Source organism: Macrosteles quadrilineatus, unplaced genomic scaffold (genome assembly GCF_028750875.1).
Source record: "Macrosteles quadrilineatus isolate MER2022 unplaced genomic scaffold, UCM_ALF_1.0 Scaffold_8__2_contigs__length_117827958, whole genome shotgun sequence".
Lineage (NCBI taxonomy): Eukaryota > Metazoa > Arthropoda > Insecta > Hemiptera > Cicadellidae > Macrosteles > Macrosteles quadrilineatus.
Window position 1 is genome coordinate 58,562,127 of NW_026542601.1, and position 26,933 is coordinate 58,589,059.

The window sequence follows — 26,933 nt, forward strand, 5'->3', positions numbered from 1 at the left end:
CCACTATTATGATTTAAACACGTTTCTTCCATCCGTGGTCCCTTGGTCATTTATTACTTGGTACAGTTCCGGAGGTTACGATTGCAATAAAATGATAAAGGTAATTTGTATTTTTCCAAAATACTGTATTCTCAGGGTTGCTAGTTGTGTTGCATTGGAATTTGGAATGTCAGATTGCGAATTGTGAGTGTGACTGCGCTGTGGCACTGCCTCTATCTGTGCCTGCCCTGCCCTGCAGTGCGAAGCGAATGAGAGAGAGGCAAACAAAACGAAATTTAAAATTTGAATAGAGTAGAGTGAGTAGAGATTGATAGACTAGGACAGGACCACTGTTAGAATTATAGCAGCTCAGTGACTAGGACTAGAGAGTGAGTGAAGAGTGAAGCGGAGTGAAAGAACCGAAAAAACAACAAGACGTCTTGTTTGTTTTTTGTTTATGTTCATGTTTATGATTTGATTTTAAAATTTAAACTACACTGACTCTTGCTTGAGTATGTTTTCTGTGCTCTTGACTGCTTGACTCACTACCACTGAGCTATATAATCTATATTATCTCAATGACCACTACACACTACAGTAACACAGTCAGTGAGTCAGTAGGCTGTGGTACTACTGGTAGTACACAAACACAACAACAACTCCTACAGCAACACCAACACTCAACATCGTAGGTAGGAAGGTAAGGTCTGCTAGGTTATTAATTTGATCAATAGCATCATACATAGTTTAGAATCGTCTGGGTCGTTTTTAAATCTAGACCTAACCCCCCAAAAGTTAAGTAACTTAAGTATAGGCCCGTTCACACGGGGCGAGTTTACAAGCTACTCGCCAGCGTGTAAGAAGCTGGCGAGTTGGCGAGTGTGCTTGTATTTGTTCACACGGAGCTTGTCCACTCGCCTACTCGCTGACGTGTAGAAAGACGCCGGCGAGTCAGCGAGTGCGCTTTTAATCGTTCACACGATGCTTTTTCCACTCGCTCAGTAGCTAGCTTGAACCATATCCTCCAACATCTTTGTGTAACAAGCGCACAAGCACAAGCAACTGTGTTCACACTGGGCTACTTTACACGCCTACTCGCTCAAAAGCAGGCGAGTTGGCGTGTAAAGTAGCGGCAGCGTCAACTTTTTCCAGAGCTTTTTTACAAGCAGCTTTTGAGCGAGTACGTCGTTCACACTGAGCTATTTTACTAGCTGCGTGTAAAAAAGCCGGCGTGTAGCTTGTAAACTCGCCCCGTGTGAACGGGGCTTATTGGAAATGGAGCTGGAGCTAGTCTTTAAGCAGCCTAACAACTTACCAGTACATTGGAGATTGGAATCCCTTATTAAACCATGTGTAAGCTTCTCTAGGCCTAGTTCAAGTTCACCAATTATTTTGAGATCAATGGTTTATTCTTTCCAAGGCATCTTTAAGCCTAGTTGTTATTTGTCTTATTCGAGCCCAAATTAAACCCACAATAAAATTGAAAAGGCTACACTACTTTGGCTGAAACAACCAAAGGTAAATTGCTTCAGAGTATTTTATTCATGAGCATCAAGCATAGAATAGTAAGTTAGGAGAAGGCTATTAGTACAAAACAAAGCCTGTTTTTAGATTAAAAATCTAGAAGTTATGAGAACTTCTAGATTTTTAATGTCTGTCCAATCAGAGTCTTGTGGGGTTTGTGAACTCTACAAGTTTGTAGATTGCTTAGTCAGCCTTTTGTTTGGAATGTGTGAAATTCAGTACAGTAGAGTCCCGCAAACTCGGCGTAATGTGGACTGGAAGGGTGCCGAGTTTGTGAAATGCCGGGTTATCGGGAACTAGGGTTAAAAATCAGAACAATTTAGCTTTTTAACCACCTTTTTTATTTATATTTATATTACAAGTCAGTATTAAGTCATCAGATAGTCTATAGTACAACAAATCCTTACCAGTTGCAAATAATTTGACTAAAGCTGACTTGAATCCAGCTTAACTCGGACTCAAAAAATCACTAATTTTTTGAGCCAGGTGATGGCCCAGTATCCAGACTGCCGGGTTATCGAGTGCCGAGTTTGCGGGACTCTACTGTATTATATTGATAAAGAAACCTTTTTTGCATAGGTACGTAGGCCCTAATCACTAAGTAGGCCTAAGTTTACTTAATCATAAGTTATAATAGTCAAATACCAATGACTTACAGATGATCGCTAGGCCTAACTTTATTTAAATGTGGACGCAAAATTATCTTGGAAAACACATATTGAGGCAGTCCGACCAAAATTATTGAAATAGCCTACATCCGGACATTTTATATGTTGAGGCCAATATATGTAGAAAAGATTTTTTGAGAGCTAAGTTATATAGGTAATGCTCTGATAGGTTCAAAAATTGAGTATAGCATTGAGGTGGGGGGAGGAGCATGTATTACTTTTAATAGGTACCTGAATACTTTCTTATTAAATGGCGACCATTCAAAGTAGGTATTCTAAGCCAAGTATGAATGGAGATGAGTGTAGGATGAGTGTGATCTTGTAGTCTTGTTAGTGACTAAGGCCAACATTTCTTAGACACAGCTGTTAATTAATAGCCCATAGGCCTACAGCTAATGGCAACTAAGGGACCTATATAATAAGTTAGGCCTACTTTGTAATCAATAGCCTATATTGAATTGGATAAACATCTATATTTATTGTTAAATTCATCCAATAATATACCGTTAGCAGGTTAACTCTTTTAAGTTTACTGTTACTGTGCCTAATAGGCAAAGTGGTACTTTCCTGTTAAAGGGAACATTCATTATTATCGATGATTTTTTTTGCAATATAGGCCTAGGGCATATCAATATTTTTGTTTTTCCTTACGATCCATTACAAATTGACAACTGATCCTGTTTAGGATAAAATAATCTATTATATGGATTAAGAAATGAAACTGTTCTAAGCTAACCTAACATTATAACCAACCAAATTTGCTGTATCATTTAAAAATTCTGTTTGATAACAGAAAAGGCAAGTGGAGAATATCAAACAGTTTTTAAATGTTACAGAAAGTTTGGTTAGTTTTGTTAGGTTAGTTTAGAACAGTTTTAATTTAAAAATTTTAAAATTATTTTTTGTTGATACTGAACAATATTTATATATCGTAGTTGTCAGCTGATAGGTTTCAATTTGTTAATATCGATATATCGAGAAAAAAATCATCGAAAATAACTCAGTTAAAAAAAAAACTGTCTGCATTTACCTTGATTTATTCCATTATAAACCTGAGACATTTTACATATAAACCCGTACTGGTTTTTACAAAAAAATTGATTTTATTCAGGAAGTTTATCAAACGCTCTTTTACAATCTTTTCTATTATTTTTGATAATATAGACAGTCGATTTATGTTCAATGTTTCAATAATTTTTGTTAATAAAAGATAATAATTAATTTAGAGTGTTGTTGTTCGACAAAAAAAAAATAAAGAAGATGGTTTTTGTTAACATTACATTTGTCATTTGGGAAGTTTAATCTGAAGTAATCACAGAGGTGCCAATCCCCCCAAACCCAGTGGCGCAATCCCCCCCCCCCCACCAATTTATACTGCCCTCTATTTCAACCTACCCTCCTCCCTCCAATTTACCTGGCAATTTCCCCTTTACCACATAAAACGAGCATTTAAAGTATTTTTAGTAAACATGAGGTAAAGAAAAACAAACTTGCTGATAATCAAAATTAAATGTTTAATAGGAAATACCATTTAACAATACAAAGCTATACATAATTAATGGACCAATTAAATTAGAATCTGTATTGTCAGCCATTACGTGCTCAGTATTAAAATAGGCAACATCTTCAAAACATTCAACAATATACTCGGTGAATTACTCTACTCCAACACAGTAGGTACTGTAACTGTACAATATACGCCTATTAGGTGGTGTAAATTTTTACAGGGCTTAAGAATTCAAATAACTTTATGTGCACAAATAATACTTTGGCAAAAAGTATCTTGTTGCAAAATTAGGTCAAGAAATAGGGTAGACTAGGAGGCGTTGCTATCCACTCCTAGGCTGCTTTGTACAAAAATCGCCGGGCAAAATACCCACAATACCTTAATTGCCACCAGCACCACAAAAGGTTTTGTGACAAGAAATCTTATAATTCATTTTGATAGCCCCAGGTTTTAGTTTTATGACTAATAATGGTAGTGTTTTGACGGTTCTTTAATTCCACCATCGTCAAACTTACAAAAGCATCCACTTTTGGAGGTGTCGTCAGAATATGTTACAAACATTAAACAAAAAACACAAAACAATAACAGATATGCCTATCAATTCACGCAAGTAAATTGCCGCGGGCAGAACTGGAAGTAAACTGAATCAGGTTATGGCGGACCGACGTGGATTGTCGTCTGTGTTATCTACAGCATATTGGACTAATTGTAGTGTAGTGACGGAGGAGAGTTTTGAAAATATAATGGGATTCGTAATTGAGTTTTCCATTCAAAATTATTAACAATAATAACCCATTTATATGCTGGATATATATGATCTTGAAATGCTACATTACTGCGGGGAAGAAAATTTATTAAATATGTACTTTGGATGAGTTTGAAATATTGAAATTCATAACCTAATACTAGGGACGGCACACAATGTTTGAATGAAAACACTCGATTAATTATGAATCCAGTTATTTTATCAACACTCTTCTCAGTCAGTACAATATTCCAATATCAGCTGTTGAAAACGCAGACGACAATCCAGAGACCACGTCGGTGTTGGTCCATCCATAACCTTAATCTGACTCAGTTGACTTCTTTGACTATCAATACATAAATATCCAATAGCCTAGTCTTCAGTATCCAATAGTCAATGGTTTACTTCCAGTCTTGCCGACGGCAATTTACACACGTGAATTGATAGGCCTATCTGTAATTGTTTTGCGTTATATTGACATTGCCTATATTGACATTGCCTATATTGACAATTTCAATGCTAAATATAGGTACATCAGATATCCTTTTTTTATGAATTTAAAGCTGTTAACATTACTTACTCAACTATTTGTTATCCTTACATTTTCAAAAATAAGGCCGACATTTTATCGGAAAGTAAATAAAGACATTTTATCTAACACTATAACCATCTGAGAGCCTTTTCACCCAATATACTTATTGAATCTTATTGAATCTTATTACTCTTAGTAACTTACTAGTATTGTCGTCCAAAAAAAAAAAAAAAAATTGTTGTCCCAAAAAAAAAACCTATAAAGCCCTAGAACTGTGACCAAGTAAGTTGGTTCTAACAAAATTAGAAGATGACATATCAACCCATAGACAGACTTCAAACGGTAGTCACATGTTTAGTTATATACTATAAACAGTTATAGAATATAAAAATTGGTGTAAATACCTGCTTCTTGTAATCCAAAATGTTGCTGTTATGACACAACTAGTTTCAACTTCTCACGAAGTCATCTTCGGGCGTCCAGGGGATGTCAAATCACTTCACCAGAAGGTCGTCAATACACACATACGTTCATACACGAACATGGTCACGGTTACGAACACGAACACAGACACGAACATTGAAACGAAAAAAGTACGATTTAATGAGTAAAAGCTAAAAATGGTAACACCAGTGAGGATGATGCGTCACGACCGGATAGATTTGACATCCCCTGGACGCCCGAAGATCACTTTGTGATAAGTTGAAACTAGTTGCGTCATAACAGCAACATTTTGGATTACAAGAAGCAGGTATTTACACCAATTTTTTATATTCAACGTAATCCGGAGGCTAACATCAACAATGAAGTTATAGAATGATGTAAACAAGTCTTGTCTGGATTTTGTTAACTTGGGAAATAGTTTCAAGTGCAGAGCTATGTGTTTAAAAATTTACATTTCAAATGAAGTCAGGCTTTAACTTTCAGGAAAAAATAAATATAATTTTGTAATTCTCTATGTTTTAGCATAGAAGAAAATGGACCAATTTGGAGATGAAGATTTGCGTTCAATCTTATTCGGAACCATTCCAAAACATGAAGATTTGATTTATCTCCTAGGAACGATTAACTTCTCTGACAATAATGCAGCAAGTATATCAAACAAAGCATATCAATGTCAGATTTTCAAGTGCAGGTATGTGTAAGACTTTACCTTCCAATTTGATTGTTATCAAATTGGAATGTTCATTGGAAAAAAAATTTAATAAAGACTTAGGGAAAAAGGAAATAACTTTTCTTTTGGGTAAAAATCCAATCCTTCAAAATCGACTGTTAGAAATGGTTCTATGCAAACCTGCCCTATTTAAAATTTTCTTTGTTATCTGTATAAATAAAATAAAGCCTAAAATAAACAAGTTTTATCTCAATTTCTGCCTTTCTGACGTCTCTGTGGATGCCAAACTGCCGAAAATAAAGGTGACCTATGCACTTTGAGAAAACTAGATACCGATCAAGATTAAAATAATTTTCCTGTGTTTACCTGGTACCATATATGAATTGCACTAGGCCCCAGGCCTATATTTTTCAGATCTTTTAGGAATTAGAAAACACAACTGATACCATTATAGGTGCATTATTTTGTTTACAGATGTTTAATTTTCACCGTACCTGATGTGATTTCTTCTCCCATGCTCGGAGCTGTTGAAAACATACACATCATAATAAGTAAAAGCTATTATAAATCTGGCAAGTTGGTTCCTCATCTAGAAAGAATGAACATAGAGGTAAATCTTTCTCAGTAGGCTACTATTTATTCTTATACATTACAGGAATTTCTTGTAAAAATATAACGAGTCCTTGGAGTCTAGACGTTCTAACTCATAAAACAATTAAAAAAATCCAAAGACAAATTTTAATCTCGCAGTATACTAGATATATAAATTACAATCACTTTGGTACCGGTACTTGAAAAAATATTTTGAGATGGTAACTCTTTAGCAGCTGTTTAAAAATTACAAAATTAATCCAAATCGTGCAAATCCAAGATGGTCATTGGCTTCCATAAACTGCCTTGGAAATCAATTCAAAACAACAAATACAGTTTTTAATCTCACCTATACAAGATATTTAAATAATTTTACTTTGGTGTATGAACAACTATTTTTGGATGATAATTAACTTTTCTGCAGCTGTTTGAAATTATCCAAGATGGCCACTAGCCTCCAAGGACTCTTGAAGGTTTTCAATGTTAAGTTGGAAAATTCCAAGAAACTTGTTGTTCTTACTCTGAAGTGTAAGGTGTAACAATTATGGAGCAATACTGATCAAGGTATCAAGTTTTATCTTTGTTTAGTGAAACTTTCAAACCTATTGGAAGATTTTTTTTTGTTAAAGAGGTTGGCGGCCTCTTTTAACCTTGCATTTGCCCGTCCACATAGACTAAGCGCCCGTGCGTGGATCGTTTACAGCAAAGCAAGGAGTGAGCCGGTACAGTACAAAGGTGAACTTTACTGATAAAATGTTATCGGCAGTGACCAGGATCCGAACCCACGACATCGCTGCCTTGGGCACGAAGTCCGCGACGCTACCGACTGAGCCACCGACTCACTATTGATGTGAAAGCCAATAACAAAGCTTAAACATCAACCCGTGGTTTATCAAAACTATGTACCTTTCTTTGATGCCAAATCCCAATATATTATTCTTTAATTATTAATCAAAACATTTTTGAATGCTAGTAATGTTGGCAGGTAACTGAGCCACTGCCGCTCACCAATGCAGTCTATGAAGCCTGTCTGAGATACACAATCCTCGCTCGGTTGGCTCCCTCTTGGAACCAGGTGGAGAAGTATCTTGTACGAGGACGAGACTTTCTCCTCTCCGCCTCCCCTAGCGATGCTGTCAAACTGGATATAGTCATTAATGGTAAGTTACATGCTAGTGTGATCAATCAACTATAGTCTTATTTAATCGGTGCTTGATATTCTGTACTGCCACCTTAGTTCTATCTCTGTTATATAATTAACAGTTACAATACCCTTCCCAAAGATTTATCATGTCCATGATAGTTGTTTCCTGTAGATTTTAAGGCACCAAACAGTTCTTCAGAGTTTGCATTAGCCATCGATTAGTTGTCCAGGCTAAAGAATGCACTGTCATTGAAAATATACTTCGACAACAATTTAACTTTTTATTTGCTTAAATCTTAACTGCTGGTCACCATAAGTCTGTCTATGGCCTTAAGTCCACTGATCAGTGTGGTGACCTCAAGACCGTAAATAAATAAATAAATTAGTACCGTTTCCTTGTAAGTCACAGTAGGCAACCTAGTCATGACTGCTATGACCAAGAGACTACCACTGAGCTACCAGGATCACCAAACCATTTGCAAAGACAAACAAAATCATGATTGTTGGTTATATGTACATATACATTGCATTGATTAGTTTGAACTAGAGGTCGTCCAGTGGTAGAAAACTCAGCCAAAAAAATATATGCCTAATGTACAGACTTCTCTATTTTCACCCCACGCTGTGTGTAAATAAAACATGTGATTGGAATAATTTCTTCCATATGTTTTTGTTGTTATTTCGTCACCAGCATGGCAACCCATGTAAATTTTTGTTAAATTTTAAATTGATTTTTTGTTCTTATTTTTTAGCCTATTTTAATTTATAAAGGGCTTCTGCACATATACAGGAAAATATCTTTCTAACAGTATGCGTAGATTTTCCCTGCGATGTACACAAGCTGAGAAATAAGTTTTTTAAGAAACATGCTTGCCTATCAATCTATAGATTTCCAAGTGACATAAGACTGTTGTGTTACCGGTATGACAGAAGTAGACATGCACATTGTGTTGTGGCCGCTACGTGTGAGACTTCCCTTGCTTGCTCCCCAAGACCTCCAAGCTACCTCATCCCATCCTTTCTCCTGGGATCTGTCCGCAAACAATAAAACTGTCCATGTGTTGCCTAGGTAAGATTTCAGAACTACTATGTAGATTGCTGTCGTTGTACCTTTAATATTGAAATTCATTGGATTATAATTTGTTATAATTGGACTTCAATAAACCGTTGTGTTTTACAATTTTTTAGTTTTTACCCCTGGCAGATTATTTGGAAATAAACTTAGAACAATTATTATTTAACTCTGATGGAGGAAAAGTATCCTATTTTAGTCAAATTTGCTACGGTAGCCTATATGTAATGTAATAGTAATAGGGTAATAGTAATCAAATTTGAATAATAATATTAAATAACAATAGCGATCAATTTTGAACAGTCACAACACTCATCGTCAGGACCAATCTAAGACTGAGGAAATCAAAGTGATGCTTAGATGATATTGGTCACTGGAAGTACCAGAAGCAAACTCTGAAAGTTCCAGCAGAATATAATAATATAACTGTTTATTTATTAAATTTCTCCCAATCATTTTTGGTTTTAAATGAGAAGTCAACTTCTATCCCCCAAACTTATCGAGTTTGTTTCTGGCACCTCCGTCAATCAAGGATGCCATTTTTATCCTCTCAGTTTTGTTTTTATGTCTAGGGTGAATTAATTGCAAGGGTCACTACACTATTTACAATACAAGTACATGTATATGTACACGCTCGTGACATGTAAGCAGGCACTTGACCGACTACTTTCAAAAAAATTATGTGGCGTCATGCGGGTTGCGTCAACTGTCCTGACAAGTCATGTGAAGGTGCTCAAGTATACAAAACATGGTATACCCCCGATGAGTCAGTAAAAATTCCTTACCTCCAACCTCCCCCAAACAACACTACCTGCACTAGGCCCAAGTGCCAGCTTACGTGTCACGAGCTATACAACAAAATGGATTTGATTACTGTTTGTACTTGAAGGCAGACCATTAACTAACTAGAATATTCCAGTTACACTATCGAGTTACATACAGTTACACTTGCTTATACTTGTTACTTGCCAATATCTTAATTATTAATTCTGTGTCAATTATATTTCCACTGTATTTTTTAGTTTGAACAAAGCCAACGTTGAGATGGTGTCAAGTTCAATACCGCAAAATTCCTTATTCAAGTCATATAAGGACCTTAAGAGACACTGGAAAAATTCTGTAAGTTTTCTAATACATTAATGCACATTGAAATTTAGTGAATTAAGTAAAATTTAAAAGAATTTCTCATATAGCGAATTTTTACTGTTATTACTTTTTACTTTTTATTACTTTTCTTTTATTAGTTTTTGTACTATAGCAACCCGGGACCGTTTTACTTTTTTGTTTTGATGTCCCTAGAAGCTAAAAACAAAAATAACCCGTACAAATGATCTGATTTTGATTAAATTTGGTACACACATGACAACCTACCTTTATTCAAACAAATTCGCAAACCAGCATAATCAGACCATGGGAACAGGGTTGTATGGAATAAAACCTGGATTTTTTCATTTTTTGGGCCTCAAAAATGAAATTTTCCAATTTATTTATCAACTATATTCTAAAGTTAAACAAATAATTTAGTATCCTGTAGCATTGTATTCCCAAAGGTTACCGATAAACTAAAAAAAAACTTTCATGTTCTCATGTAAAATTCTCATGGTTTTTTATGTGGAATAAATAAACTGTGGTAGTTTGTTTGTTAATGGATATATTTTGATCGAGCTTGGCAAATTTGTTAATTTCATACTAAGCTACATTTCAGTATCAAACACATTTTATTACCCTCCCTGTAGCAGCAAACCTAATTAGGCCTACTCATTAAAATTAATGTTATTTAAAAATAAAAATGAATCTGACTGAATTTTAAGAAACTTTTTTGTAGAAATTAGGGATGGACGAGATTGGATTTTTAGTTTGAGACGAGTCAAGACAGGATTTTTTATTTCTCATAAAATTTCGAGACGAGATCGAGACGGGATTTCCCTTCTCATACATAACGGGAAATGAACGTTCCACATTTTAACCTGATTTTTTTAACATTTTTAAATACCGTACCTACTGATTTATGACAGACTGGTGAAATACAAAAATAATAATGGACAAAAATATTTAAAATCTTTTATTAGGAAACATTAATGAAAACATCAGTATAAAATAAAATATTAATAAGGCCTAACTTATTAAAAATAACTCTTCGGCATAGGAAACATGGAGATATAAGTTATAGTATATAGTTCAGCTTTGAAAAATATCAAATTTATAAGTCTAAAACAACAGTATTACTTTACTAGTTAAGTATCTAGTAACAATTTTTAAGTCTTATGTTATTATTTTTAGAATGATTGTGGATTGACTTATTTTGGCTATGTTTACAGTAGTAAAACATGTCTGACACTGCTTACACTAACAAAACTTCTCATAATTTGCTATGTAAAAAAAATTATAAAACAATTGAAGCAATATTTCCATGTAAAAAATTAATAAGCCTAACTAAATAATAATTTTTTTATTTAATTTTTTTATTATTTACAATTTTTTAAATAAATTTTTTTTTAATCTCGTCTGGAAAAAATCTCGACCAAAATAGAATCTTGTCTCGTAGAACAAGATTTAAAATTTCCCAAAATTTCGAGGCCCGACCATCCCTAGTAGAAATCCAGCCAGGTACAAGGAAATTTTCGTAGTCTGCAGGGTGTTTTTACAGCGGGATTATTATGATAAAGTGGTGGGACCCTGGTTTACTTGAGTTTTTGAAAACTGCTCCACGCTATGGTAATATTTACTTGTATGTCACAGTATGGCTACAGACTGCCTGATAGTGAGGAAGGAGTGGTTTACGTCACAGTCAAGTTCGGTCGTTGGTTTTCTGAGAGTTTGACATACCCAATAATGTGTGTCAGGGCGAGACGGCCAGTCTTTCTTCGCCAACGAGAGCCAGAGCGAGTCCTGCTTCAGGTATATTCAGTTGAATTAGTGAACTATAACTAGTTTGGTAATTAGGCCTAATTGATAAACTGTTTGGACATCAGTTCACTGAGAAGGTGATACAATGAACGGTGTGTATCAGTGGGGGGGGGGGGGATGGGTGGGATGTATCCCCCCCGAAAGATTTTATATTTGATTGGCTAAAATAAATACTATTAATTTGAGCCCATTTTAGAGCTCAAATACGTATAAAAATTGTAAGCGCTATAAAAAATTAGGGGTGTGCGATGCATCGAAAATGCATCGAAATTTCGATTCGATTCGATTCGATGCATCGAATCGCGATTCGATTCAGCGGTGGTCAAAAAACTATTCGATTCATGAGGGAGTCAGTATCCATATACGAAAACGCCTGCAGAAAGTCAATGCAATACCCGCAATACAGGAGCGCGTTGCTGTTGCGTTTACTTTACGAAGGCGTTCTTATTTAATACATTCTTTGCATTAAATAGAGCTTTAATTGTTTTATATTATTTTTTGTTTTGACATTGCAAATGATGAGAGGTTTTGTTTTTTGTCTTAATGTAAGCAGTGTGAGAAATATTTTACTACTGTAAACCTAGCCAAAACAAGATATGTTACTCCAAAATCATTTTAAAAATAAGTCTGAAAAATTGTTACTTAATACTTAACTAGTAAGATTAATGTTATAGACTGATACATTTGGTATTTTTGTAAGGGGTCTGTTCGGGCAAACGAAAAAAAAGGATAATTTATTTCCAAAGAAACACTTATATTATTATATCTATTATTACAGAGGAATTAAAATGTTCAAATGAGAATTAAAGATTAAGTTGGCTCACGACCTAAGAATAAAAACACAACAGAGCAATTGCCGCACTGCCACTAGCCAGAACCAGTCTAGTCGTCTACTGACAAGAGTGACAAGACAAAAGCCGTGACGCAACACTAATAATAGTGCAAAGAAAACAAATTCAAAAGAATAGAAAGACTATTTATTCAGACATACTAGTTTAATCATTTATTGTTTATTTCATACCTAATTAAAAATATATTTTAGTATTTTACATAATAAATTATAAACAAAAGAAATATCTGATATAGTGAACAGATCTGTATCTTGGTTGGATGGGGTTAAAAAAATTTACAACTCACAAATTACAATGAATTAATTTCTTTGAAAATGATCTGTAACAGTTTTGTGTTTTTGAATAAAGAAATATATTTTTTTGTCTCTACTTCCTTGTTTCATCACTTGCATTTTGTCAGCAATTGAAGCAACTGGGTAGCAACCGGGTGGTTTAAGAGGGGAGGGGGAGGGCCTATGACCTTGAATGCACACATCCTTGCCGGGCCTGGCTGGTGAGAGTGATTCATTGTTTTTGTTGACATACTACTACCCTTCCTTCAGAGAAAAAGACCCTGCTGTTCCAAAAACATTGAGGGTAGTTTAAAAACATTGACCTGTGTTGCCAAGGGCACTAGAAGTTAGCATTTAACTTTCTTATCTCTTGATTTAATATTATTTTAATCTTCTATATATTATTTAAGAGTTACTTTTCAGGTAATTAGGTACCCGAAAAGTAACTCTTAAATAATATATAGATGTAATATTGTGATATTGTTTGGCTTTATTTTATGGATTTTTAATTCTTTTCAAAATCAAAATCAGTTGTTTTAGGATTTTAATCTCTTGCAGTAGGTCTATACTACTATATGACATGATATGCATTTTTTACATTCCTTAATAATTATACCATAAACAATGTTTGTGTGTTATTTACTGTTTTTGAGTTTTATAGTAAATTAGTTTACACAATATCTTTTCTTCAATGAGTTCTCCACTTGTCATGTTGCTTAGCCTATTACTATTTTAGGCCCTATAAAAAATAATGCCTATGTAAAGCTGTAGGCCTACTGATGCCAATAATAGATAGTTCTTTATTTACGATGATGTAACAAATAATGTAAGTGTGAGGTTATTATACTAAGGAGGTTAGGAGGCAGGGAATGAATGATACATATTGCATGGTGGAAACATATTATTTTTATTTTCTTCTTACTTGCAGTCCTGAAGCCGGTCCTCAGGCTCTAAACTTGTGATATGTAAATTTATTTCTTAATGGTCTTTTTATATTAAGTACCATTCAAATTTGTTGTAATTTAGCTACCGGTACCTATTTAGTTATTTAAACATTAAAATGAGAATGAATGTCTTGATAAAAAAATATTTTCTTCTTTCTTGCAGTTCAGCCAATTCCAAGTAAAAATTATGAAATAGGCAAGTAAAGCAGCTCACTGGTATTTCCAGCAATACAGGTTATTCTAATCCCTATGATTGAAAATAAATATTTTTTCACATAAAATTCATATGTTAAGTATGAATAGGCCTAATACCACATCAACAAAAATTTGTATTACACAAATGTGGTAAATTTTAATTATTGTTAATCCACTCAATTGACAATTATGAATAGAAAAATACCGTATCGCTTCGAATCGAGTTGCATCGAATCGAATCGAAAATCTTTTGAATCGAATCGTTGCTTCGAATCGAAAATTTTTTGCTGCTTCGCACACCCCTATAAAAAATTGTACATTTTTCCCAGGGGGGGGGCTGTCGGACCCTCCTTTTTCAGGGTCAACCCCCCCCCCTCCCCAAAATGTGCAATTTAAAGCCTAAAAACATATTTTTAATTTAAATGTGGTGTGTATCAAGAGAGTTTTTGCCTTTCTTTGCTTTCTAGAGCCAAATCCAGTTTTAATATATTTCTATCAAACCAAAAACAAAGGGATCTTATTCATAAATGGTACGTTATCTCATTACTACTTCTATCTCGTTCTGATAAAAATAAAATAAACTTATTGTTGTAAATATCGTATTACATGTGAATAACATGTAATATGATATTTACAACAATAAGTTTATTTAGACCAGTTATTATATAGACCAGGCCAATAATTATGAAATCCATCTCTATAAAGTGCAAGAAGCATTTCATTTGACAATTGGGGAAACAACATTTTTAGGGTAATTCGACCCTGCTGAGTACGAACCTGCCTGTTGCCAAAGCGAAATTTGAACAGGATGTGCGGTACGTATAAAACATGTTTTAAATAATTAGATAATAAGATAAATGCACCGTTTACAAAATCTCTTTAAAAACAAGATTAATTGTATGGATGAAACTTTCACTCTTAACGAATTGTTTCTCTGTTTCTGTAATGAAAATCGACGTTCGCCTTAAAAATAATAGCAACGTCGTTAGAAGTTGTATCGGCGTTGGTCTTGAGCTCGATCGTTGACTATATGCATTCTAAGTTCTTTTTGCTGTTCAATAGGAGTATTTTGTAGGACGGAGCTAATCATGCTGAAGACTTGCGCGTATGGATTAATATCAACTAAATGTTGAGTCAAAATGTGCATGAGTTCAGTGCTGCAAGAGCCATTAGCATGGTTTAGCATTCTTTCTTGAACAGCGGTTTCAACGTCGTAGATATAAATTTGGGCATATGTGGGATGCTCCCCTTCTGACGAATGTAAGGTGCCAATTTGCACATTTACACACTTAGACGAAAATTTTAGTATATAATATGTTGGGTTAAATCTTAAAACAAAAAAGCCTTATTGTTCACAAAGTTTCCCTGTCGCGTATTAAATATATAGATAGATATGCGGAAACAGAGTTTTTGGCGTAAATATTGTGTGCCATCTTGGAACATACGCCCCCAAAAGTTGATGTAAGTAAATTTTGAGTGTTTCAATGTGTTTGGCATCCGAGAAAACCCCCATAGGCTACAGATATTTAAACCATTATTTTAGGCCAACTAACAAGAGAGATATGGCCGATGTGGGGCAAACAGGGTCCGGCCGCAATCTTGGATACTGCACTTCCGGTTCAAATTTCGCTTGGCAACAGGCAGATACGTACTCAGCAGGGTTGAAGAACCCTAAAAATATTGTTACTTTAGTTGTTTTTGTCCGATTTTGATGAAATTTGGTTTAAAGGTGTAAGGCAGGATAAACTTGAATGAGTTTGGGAACCAGTGTTATCGGACCATGGGAGCAGGGTTTTATGGGGTGAAAAGTGGGTTTTCTCATTTTCGACCCTCAAAACACAACATTTCCCAACTTCTCTACTCTAGACCTTTTTAAAGAGCTTGAAAATCAAATAATTTAGTATACAAAACTGTTTTTGTACAGTTATTGGTATTGGAGAAAATTCAAAACATTATAAATTTAAAATTCCCATATTATTCTTATGGAGAATATTGTAAAATGTTCTAGTTGGCTTGTTTATGGATATACTAGCAGAGTACCCGTCCTTCGTACGGGGTCGGCATATGAGTATAAAACGCTTATTGCAGTTATACTCGAGCTTTGCATTTGCATTTTCAATGGGGGAGGACACAGTTTGATAAAATTTGCTTATTTAAATTTACGGTATACCATAGTATTACACATCTACCATAGTCATAATGTTCTACCACTTCACCTAAACAATAGAGAAAAATAAATTATTAAAAGTTTGCAAAATATCACAAATTATTCATGAAATTAAAAACATAAACATAACTAAACAATCCTACTTTGACAGTTCTCATTGCGGATCACAGTTTTTGTTGCTGCTTGCTGTAGTTATGATAAATGCAAAACAAATAATAGTGCTGCACCCTGTTGGTAAATCTTATAACTTTTTAATGCTTTTCATATCATAGAACCAACTTTTTAGTTGAAACAGCTGACAAAATTCTTTAATTCCCTTTTAATATGAATACTCATAAGGTTAACATGGGAAACTGCAGAGCCACTGGGGCGGAGCCCGAAAGGATTTTTCCGGAAAAAATATGCCTATATGTTAATCGGGAATGTGAGCTATCATCATGCAAAATTTCAGCCCAATCCGTCCAGTCGTTAATGCGTGATTGAACTTCAAACAAACAAACAAACAAACAAACACACAAACTTTCACATTTATAATATTAGTAAGATAAGATTTTGATCAAAATTTTATATAATTTATACTAAGCTAATAATATTTTACTAAAAACACACTATTAGTTTCCTTGTAGCAGCAAACCTAGGTACTCGTTAAACCTAATGTTATTTAAATAGATTTAATTGAAAATCAATTCTGACAAATGGAAATTCGCTTAGTCGGCAGGATTGCTGCGGCGGAGGTATTTAAAAACGTGCCCGCTCTAATACAATTTATTGACTCCTATATAGATTGGATATTTTATTTTACTATATGAACATATTTTAATGTCTCTCATGGGTTAAAAATACCTTTATAGTTATACATTTCTGTGTTTATCATGTGGAAGTATAGCTTATACCTTAATTATCTATATATTAATTTGAAACTGTTTTTCTTTGTCATAGCTATTTTGAGAGAATGGCTGGGTGTAGAAACTCGGTAGAGGTGTCTAAAGAAAGGTCTTGGTCTGTACATGAGCCATCAAAAGAGAAAAATGATGAATTCCCTTGGGGCTCTGCCCCAGTGGCCTTTAAATTCCCATCCCATGTTATTCTTATGGAGGAAAACGGGGTTTTTGTCACAGCTAATTTGAGAGAACGGCTGGGTGTAGAAACTTGGTAGGGGTCTCTAAAGAAAGGTCTTGGTCTGTAGATGAGCCATCAAAAGAGGAACGAGGTAAATTCCCTTGGGGCTCTGCCCCAGAAGCCTTTAAAGTTGCCTCTTCAGATCTGTTTACATTACGACCATATGCATAATTAATTCTACACTACTTTTTAATGAAACAGCTGTTAATATTTAAATTGTGATTTATTGAATTTGTCAAAATGAAGTACAGTATTTGCAATGGGTTTTTCTGATTGATATAAATTGGATTTTCTTCTGCATCGTGTCATGTTTTGCAATATAATGTTCTATTACCAAATCAGTGGAAAATCCTAATATCACAGTAACTCTTAAAATTATTTCTTTTGGAGTTAACTTATATCTATTGTATGGGTTGGTTTCTGCCTTTTTTACCACTTCTTGGAGATTGTACTTAGGTGATATTCGTTTGCATATTGCATCTGTAGACGAAACTTGGGTTGGTGTAATTATTACAATGGAAAAGAGCGAGAAATCCTGGACAATTTGATATGGGCTATAAATAAAACTGAATTAACACTGTTATACATTTCTTGAGCAATCATTGAAATAATCGATTTGCAAACAATGGAATCATAGAAAAAGTCATAGAACACAACCAAGTAGAAGAAATAGAAATAATTTATTTTTCATTTATAATCGTTGTCATAGACAACCTAATGCGGCTATTAGAGGGAAAAATTTGTAGAAAACACTAAAAAAACAAGATAAGCTTTTTGAAAAAAGATAAGATATTTACAAAAGATTTTGATTATATCTTAACTGTTGTGTAGATCGTGAGTATTTCCATAAGCTTTGATTCGCCTGTAATGCTTCGCAATTGCTCGAATTCGAGCAACAGGTACACTAGTTACAAATTAATCTACAGTACATGTTAAGTTTGTCTTATTTTCCCCCCAGATACTTGCAGACCTTCACTCCAAAGTGCCAACCATCTGCGGCTATCCATTTGCAATAGATGCTAAAGTCCGCTACGCAATGCCCAAACTTAATGTCCTTTCTGAGGTTTGTAAGAGTCAAATTTCTTATTATTATATTGCCATTTTAAGGAATCTGTTTTAGAACTCTAATACTATTAGATAATTAAAGGTTTGTTGTAGAATGAAGGTTCTGTTACAGTACTGTATCATAATTTTCATTTTAAGCCGTTATACTCTTTCCTTTGCTTTCACTTTTGTTTCCCAACGTATTTGTCTAACCATGAATCCATGAAGCGTCATTAAAGTACGAATTTCTTTCTGTTCTCAGTGTTTAAGCATTTAAAAAATCTTTTTTTGACATGACTTAGTTATTGTAGGTTATTGTTGTACTCACACACTTGAATCATACGTGTAGAGCTAAACTATTAACTTGATTATATATTGTTTTTAAGGTTTATTGTTTGTTCAATAAGCATAATGTGAAATGAAAAAAAAATAAATTGTGTAATGTACCGTTAGTTAGTTATCCCTTTTAAATTGCATGATTCAACTTAAAACAGATACTTTACCCAAGCAACTTGACCGAGGTCAAGCCTGAGCGAAAGAAGGAGTACATAGAGGAAGACAACTCGGAAGCTAGCCAGAATGTAAGCATGTGTGGCCAGCCAGTTACCCAGTACAGCCAGCCAGTCAGCCAATATAGCCAGCCAGTTAGCCAATACAGCCAACTAATCAGCCAAACCCTTATGAGCAGACCAAGAAGTCAAGCGGAGAACAAAGTACCGGTAAGTTAAACAGGACAGTAACAGTTAAGCCCGTAACAATATTGAATTTACGTATCATACTACCACTGTATTTTTTAGGGATAAGGAACTGTACAGTGTATAATGATCATCTTCCTTTAATCCTGGACCTACTATGAAAGTTTGAAAGGAATATACAGTTTACGTGATGAAAAAAGAATCCAAGAAGTGAGATATACTAACAACACTGTTTGTCTTCTTTGTTTATTATTTCTTAGTAAACTTCTTTAGTGGATGTAGATTTTACAATTTATTTTTGTAATTTTTTAGCGCTTAATTTGCTTATTGTTTACAGATAAGAAGTCAAAGTCCTCCTCCTTTTCTCCCCCGCCTCTCCCAACTTCTACCACCTGCTCCAGTTAAGCCTGTGTTTGTGCCTAAGTTCACCTCTCGCACAAAACCAACCACCTCCACCTCCACCTCAACTCATACGTCGTCTGCTTCTCCTCCTCATGCACCGACTATGTTTTGTGGCACTCCAATGAAACCAGTCTTTGGCTTGGCTCGGTCATCCACAAAACTACACTCTGACACAGTAACTTTTTTTGTGTTTTATTGTTGTAGTTTGTATTGATTTGTTTATCAAATCAAAGTTTAGTAAAAATATAAAACAACTTTTATATAACGACAGTTTACAACTAGGAGTTCTGGGGATTGAAACAAATTTTGAAGTAAGAACGTGACTGGCCGTCTCGCTCTGACACGCATTATTGGGTATATCAAACTACTAGTGAAGTTTAATTGATATGTTAATAAATGGCAACTGCAGTCTATGAATATCCCTTGCTAATGAATCTAAATTTACAATAATAATAATGATAATGTTTTGAGATATTTTGATAAATATCAACACTTTTTGCTGAAAGGTGCGTTACATGTTTAGTGAGAAGTTTCGATTTTGGGTTACTAAAAGCAATCGGGTTTAGGGATCTAACCACTAACATACTTAACTGTACTTCGTTAATACATTTTCTATTAGCTTTTCAAAACAATTTGGTTGTTTACTGAAGATTCTTTTGTTTCAGCCATTGTTATTCGAATTACTGAAGAAAAAGAATACTTCTGCTCAACCTTCCTTTGGTTCTCCAAAAACAAACCCTATGTCCAGACCAAAAAAAGTGAAAACGCTATTGAATTTCCCTGATAATGTAAGTTTGCTATTTTGTTGTTGTATCGTGTCAGCAGTGTTAATTGTTATTGTATAGTAGCCGCCACTTAAAACCTGTAATTTTTAATGGTGGATATGGGAAATCTAAATTCTTAAGGAATGAGTTGGTCATACACCACCTTGGTTTGGGTCTTAGAGCCTACTATTAAAGATTTAAATCAGACTAAAATTATCAAGCAATATAGTTGGAGTTCAAAATGTTGTGGTTTTAACTTCTTTAAAAGCCTGCACCCACTTGCACACATTACTGTCACTAGTCATTCATTAAGCACGGGTCACACCAGGCTGCTCGCCGCTGGTGATCAGCAGCTGGCACCAGCATCACCAAGCCGGCTGTGTCAGCTGATAATTTTTTGGTCACATTACCCTGATAGTAGCGCTTCTTTCAATTCGCCGCTGATGTCAGCCTAATGTGACTCGTGCTTTATGTTAGGACTGTAAACTTCAGCAATCTGCCGATGAATTTCTGCTGCTGAAACGTTTCTTGCAGAAATAAGCCTTATCACTAAAACTAATGATAACCAACCGTATCACAAACTGTACTTCACAATCGGCGGGCCGATCAATTGTCTTAAACATTGTGAACTGACACTATAAACAGCACACAACAACAGTAACAACGCTAATGGCGGTGTTTGACGCGCAAGGCATACCAGGAGTCGGTGTGCATGAGTTTTTTGTCCTTGGCACCCAATTCAAATAGTTACAGCGAATCGTACCTTACTTTTGGAATAACCCTCGTACTATGCTGCAAAGGCTGGGTAAACTCAGTACTGACTTAGTAGCTGAATGGAGTCAAATTCCCCCTTCTTTTCTAAGGTTTCTGGTTCAATCTTCAGTTTTATTGTTGACCCAAATAATCTTTTTTAGACCAACAAGAAATCAAGGAGCAGGCCACAACTACAACTAGACGTAGACGTGAAAGAACTTGCAAGGAAAAAGGGAGGTTTGGACAAAGTGAACACTACTACGCTGATAGCTTATCTGCGAGAGGTCGGTGTTCATTGTAAGATCAAAGACAAGAAAAGTGACTTGGTCAACAAGGTGTTGGCTCACCTACACCTGCTTGCTGAGACACCTGCGTCTGCGACCCACACCAGCAGTCAAGAGATGTAGTGTCATGCTCGCATTACAGGAGTAATAATACATTGTTTGGGAGCCATAATCTGTGATATTTGAGGTACTAATCTTTGTATTTAGATTAGGTTAAGTTACAACCTTTGTTTGGAGGCTTTAATGGCTTGTGTTGAAGATCACAACCCATAGTTGAAGATTGCTGCTGGACATTAATGACTTTGAAACCTCAGTGACTAGGCTGATCCTTTAGTTAGCTACTGAATATGTCTCTTCAAAGGTCAATACGTCTGCAGCAATCTTAAACTAACACTATGGTTAACGTTGAAGACTTCTTTAGATTCTAATATTGAGTTACAAAGTTGGTATACCAATGTATAAGATTCGCCTGTGATAACCAAGGTTATAGGAAAAGTTAACACATTTTTTGTCCAGTTTTTGTCTTTATGGTGTAAATAGTTGTGTTTAGTTGTCAAACGAGATTTGTTAAAGGTTAGAAGTTACACAAGGTATTGATGGGAAAATCAATTCATAATGTGTTACATTATAATTATAGAATATACGAGAAAGGTCTTTTGTAGAAGGATTGGAGTAAAGATTACTGTTTTAAATATATAATATTTCCATGGGTAAAGAAAATAATTTAAAATCTTTCTGAGTGTAGTTTTACTGATGATTAATAATGTTGTCAATACTGACTAGTTTGTATGTATTTTGAAAATGTGTTAACGTTCTTTTGCTTTTCTTAGTAATATAAAAATATTGTCTAGGAACTATCCCCCAACCTTGCTGTGTGTGGTTTTGAAATAGTAAACCAAATTGTCAAAATAATTTAATTGTTATCTTTGTAATACATACAATCCATGAAATTGTTTCAAAATAAAATGTTTAAAACTTAACCTAATTTTGTCTTTATTAAAGCCTATATCTGAGTTGTTCGGAGAGTTTGTATTCCTGCCAAGATACGGAGTTGCGATGAAGCTTTGTCAATCCCCATTGCTGCAAGATCATGGACGGTCAGTGAGAGAAATGTCCAAATGTCAAGCTAGAATAATGAAAAAACAACATTTAGATGTACTTCAATTAACTATAACTATAAAATGTTGTTAAATGAAAACTTTCATACTGTTCGGTATTTAATCGATCTCATGCCCACCAGGCGTAGATTAAAATGCATCAGCTGTCGCAATATTTATTGTTTACAATCTGACCTGTCAATTGGACACTGTTTATTGTATGTTTATTGTGATACTGTAAACAAACATATTCATCTCACCGTTCAGTCAAAACGGTTTATAATGTCATAGACACAACATAAAATAATACTGTTTACAACCAGACAGAAAAATCCATATAGTGTGAAAGGAGCGTAAGGTTGTAGGTTTTGTTGTCAGACTAAGTAAAATATAACCTTACTTTTGGTAGCATTTAAGTCCTGTAAAGCAATTTAATAAATGGCTCTAAATTTAAATGATTGACTCTTCAAAATGTTAAAAATATCTGAAAATTCCAAAGGCATGAAAATTTTATAATTATTAAATAGGTTTTTTTAGTTAAACTGCAGGGTATTTATATTCCTAAAAATTATAACTCTATTAAGTATTCCTTCCTTTTAAGGCAGCGGATTATTTGTAACTTCTGGAAGTACCAGTACTCACCTCTTGCTCTTTAAAAACAGGGAAAAATTCTTCTAGTCCTAAGTCTTTCAACAGTTTTAAAAAGTCAACTCCATTTTGTTTATTAATATTCAAGTCATCATAGTCATCTTCATCTGCCAAAGACTTGGACCTCCTAAAAATCAAAGTTTTTTGTTAATTACCGGTACGCAAAAAAATTATTCAGTCCAAACTTTTGACTGCTATCAAGTCAAGGACTTCTTCAGAACTTTATTTTGTTACTGTACCACAATTCTCAATGAGGGAATTGGTTCTAAAAATATGTTTTTTCCATAAGTTGAAGTTAAGTGTTTACTGTATATAATATTCTTTCCTTTTTCTTTAAAAAATGTCATTTGTAGTTTGTACTGTTGTGAAATATTTTAATTAATTAGTGACTGCTTTTAAACAAAACTTGGCACAAGTGTCCTAAGTCAAAATCAAGGAAGATCCTCCTTTGAAAACAAAAAACAGATCATTATTTGGACTAATGATTTATGATTATTTTTGGAGCTCCTCAGTGAAATTAGGAAACTAACTACTGCTTACATTATGATTTGTTACACAAATAAATTCAGCTGAAAAAGGTGTATTGTTTTTGTATTCATAACCATGCATTTCTCATGCCATTTCTAAACTTTATTCATGCTAAAAAGTTCCTAAAGCAGAACATTAATGTTTAAATTAAATTTTACCTTTTAGTAATTTTTTTAAGCCAAGATGAAAACCCATTGACAGATGTGAGTTTCCTCTTGCGTCCCTTGCTTGGTGTCTTAGTTACAAACCTCCTCGGAGTCGCAATAGTTGCCAGGTTGTACTGACAGACCAATCCTCTACTATCTGGAGTCCTTTGTTGTGGAGATAGAATAAAAACACTCTTCATGGATGGACTGGAATACTGTTTATCCTCATTGATCTCATCATCACTATTCTTAAACACTGGACGGCACTGAGCGCTTTTACCATCTCTTGGAGTATCAACATACAATTGGTTGGTAAAAATTGGATCTATAGATTCAAAATCTGTGTCTTCAACTTTTTCAAAGCTAAAGCGGATGTTGTGCGTAGGTGTTGTAGGGTTGAGAAGTAGGAACAGCTTTCTATTACCAGCCGCTAGAGCAAGTTCTGATGCATTTTGTCCCAATGGACTCATTACGAATGGGTCGGCTCCGGAATCCAACAACAGTTTCGCCAACTCACAATCTCCTGAAGTCATGGCGACCAGCATTAGAGGAGTTACTCCTGTGATTGAAAATACACAAGTTTAGTAAATTGTGAAATACTAAAATTAGCTTGCTTAAGGGTATTTTGGATATCTAATTAAGTTTTGAGCAGGTTATTCTTTTAAAAATCCTCAATTATTTGAAAATATATAGATTTGAAATATCAAATGAATTTTGTGATTAGTTCAAGCCCACCAACTAAAACTGCTTCTGAGGTCTTTGACACAGTTGGTGACTTGGCTCACTGCTGCTACAGTGCCATAGTTGCTAGTTATTGCTAATTGTACTTAGTAAGTACAGTAAACTGCAGATGCTTCCAGTGGTAATCAAGTCAAAATTTACTTACACGTAGAGTCTAATATGACCGATTAACCATCTTTGAAATGTTCAAACTTGTGAAAACATTAAATATTATTTGTAAGTTACAGCTTCATGGTCACATCCTGTAAATATTTTGGGAGGAGGTAGGAAAAGAAGATTGAGAGGAGCTAGGGATCAACAAGGATTGTTCAAGGGCTTACAATAATCATTAACACTGGACGGATTGTAATATACACAGTACACACAAAACGTAGCAAAAAGTGAAACCCAGCATAAGTTCTTACCTTTGAATATATGATTGATTTCAGCTGAAGTATTTTGTAGAAGCCATTTTACTGCCTGGTGTAACCCATTAGCACAAGCCACTAGTAGAGACATGCTACTCTCTTGTGGTTTCATCTCTGATGACAAACTGTTGTACAACAACAGCTGTAAATCCTCCGCAAACATGAGAGTTGCAATTGTGAAGGCTGTAACTCCTGGAAAATATTGTACAACATGTTCAATTGCAAAATTTTGAATGTAGGCCTACTGTAATAGATACAAGGTAATATTTCAAGGCTTTGGATTTATGCAAAGGAAAGGAAGAAACAGGAGATAATTTTTTTTAATTTGTGAAATATGAAATCATTGAAGAACCTCAAATTAAACAAGATTATTGAGCATTATCCCATTAAAAATGCTAAAAAAACTAACTATGGTTATAGTCCTCGCCACCCTAAGTTGAGGCAGCCCAAGGCCGCACGGCGTATTTCTAGTGCGGCCTTTGGCTGCCTCAAATTAGGGTGGCGAGGACTATACCTACTTTCCTCCTTTGCATCACATAGTGTCATTTCCCTTTGATAATGACTGTTGTTCAAGAATTTCTATGTTCAAGTGTTAGGGTTAGGTGTTTCATATACCTTGTATTATAACCTTAGGTTAATTGGTCAGTAATTTCCTTATTTAAAACCATTGTAGTTTGAAAAAGAAATTATATAGTTATTATTACAAAAAAATATAAAATATATTAAAATTATATAGGGTTGTTGTCTTATGTTTTGATTATTATTGATGTTAAGGGTAGACGAAAGAACTATTTTACTAATATAGGACAAAGGTACTTTTATATGAAACGTAAAACGACACTTGATATCTAAGAGGTACAATGTAGTACTTACTAACAGGCACAGTAAATGGTACTTGCTATTTGCTACAGACAACCAACGGCTCTGGCAAATTGAAAAGACAATGCGCTACTTGCTAATTACGACTTCAACAAACCATGATAGTTGCAGATGGAGACATTTGCACCTTTACACACCAACTCCCTTGCAATGTCATGGTGTCCGTTATGTACTGCATGCATGAGGGGTGTCCATCCCAGCTGATCCACATCGTTCACATCTTCCCCTTCAGCAAGTAGCTCTTTCAGCCTCACCCCATTGCCTTCAGCTGTTGCCTGGTGGATGCTTTCACCATCACACTCCTTCAGAATTAAAACAAATTGTAAAAATCGTGGTTTATGGTTTTAAATATTTTTATTATATTAATTTAGGTTACAAAATAGGTTGCTTTTGGATGCAAAATTTAGAATCTTGGTTGGAATAAGATATTTTAAGCTACGGTAAAATAAAATTGAGGGATTTATATGTGGAACTTTGACATCATTATATAACTATTTTTGAAAGAGGTAACCTATTTAGTTCTTGGCTTGAATACCCAAACAATCATTTTGTAGTATATAAATGAACAAAATATATTTAGCTCTAATGTCAACTAGTTGTGGGCTTTTTGTGTTGAATACACAAAAAATGTGCAAAATTCTATTGCCATACCCACATTTTTAAACATATGTAGGTTTTTAGTTGCAGTTAAATTGTAAAAACATTGTATATCAACAATTAAAAAATATATATATAATCAGTCTTACGCTATCAGGCTTATAACAAAATAATATCTAGAAAAAATAAACGTGCCTAATCGTAAGTACTGTAAATCTAATCTCTTTTGTTTAACCTCAAAATGTTAAGAGAAACATGAAGGTGATTATGGAAAAATTGACATTTTTATTTTTACAAAACCTCTGTAAATAAGAAGACTTATGTTTTGATAAAACGTGAATGCCATCATACATTATGTGTCACATCCTATTTCACCTTGTAATATATTTTGTACTAAAAATCCAGTGTAACAAGAACTCTGTCAGAACTTGAAGGTAAAATTAATGTGGAAATATAACGAACATCTAACATTCTATAGCATTGTTATTTATGACAAATATTACCTCATTCATCTTTTATCATTGTATCAAACTGACAATCACATTTCAAAACTCTCTTAACCTCATCTGCTTGAAGTAGGAAGCTAGCACTTCTTAAAAACAGCAAGTAACTCTTTT

At 34.4% G+C, this 26,933-nt stretch overlaps 2 protein-coding genes across 2 annotated transcripts; one reads left to right on the top strand and one right to left on the bottom strand.

The window, feature by feature from the left end:
- Positions 1 to 654: 654 nt before the first annotated feature.
- LOC129001750 (uncharacterized protein C18orf63-like) lies at positions 655 to 22,239 on the top strand. The gene is made up of 11 exons (XM_054429185.1): positions 655 to 679; positions 5,922 to 6,090; positions 6,544 to 6,679; positions 7,646 to 7,820; positions 8,735 to 8,873; positions 9,899 to 9,995; positions 11,616 to 11,774; positions 18,290 to 18,394; positions 18,870 to 19,094; positions 20,138 to 20,260; positions 21,151 to 22,239. The coding sequence occupies exons 2-11, from the start codon at positions 5,933 to 5,935 to the stop codon at positions 21,394 to 21,396; spliced, it is 1,563 nt and encodes a 520-aa protein (XP_054285160.1). The 5' UTR covers positions 655 to 679; positions 5,922 to 5,932; the 3' UTR covers positions 21,397 to 22,239.
- On the bottom strand, positions 22,174 to 26,933 carry LOC129001752 (ankyrin repeat and SAM domain-containing protein 6-like). Its single transcript, XM_054429186.1, has 6 exons — positions 26,820 to 26,933; positions 25,817 to 26,021; positions 24,838 to 25,032; positions 23,705 to 24,251; positions 23,013 to 23,145; positions 22,174 to 22,399 (listed from the first exon to the last, which is right to left on the bottom strand). The coding sequence occupies exons 1-6, from the start codon at positions 26,826 to 26,828 to the stop codon at positions 22,277 to 22,279; spliced, it is 1,212 nt and encodes a 403-aa protein (XP_054285161.1). The 5' UTR covers positions 26,829 to 26,933; the 3' UTR covers positions 22,174 to 22,276.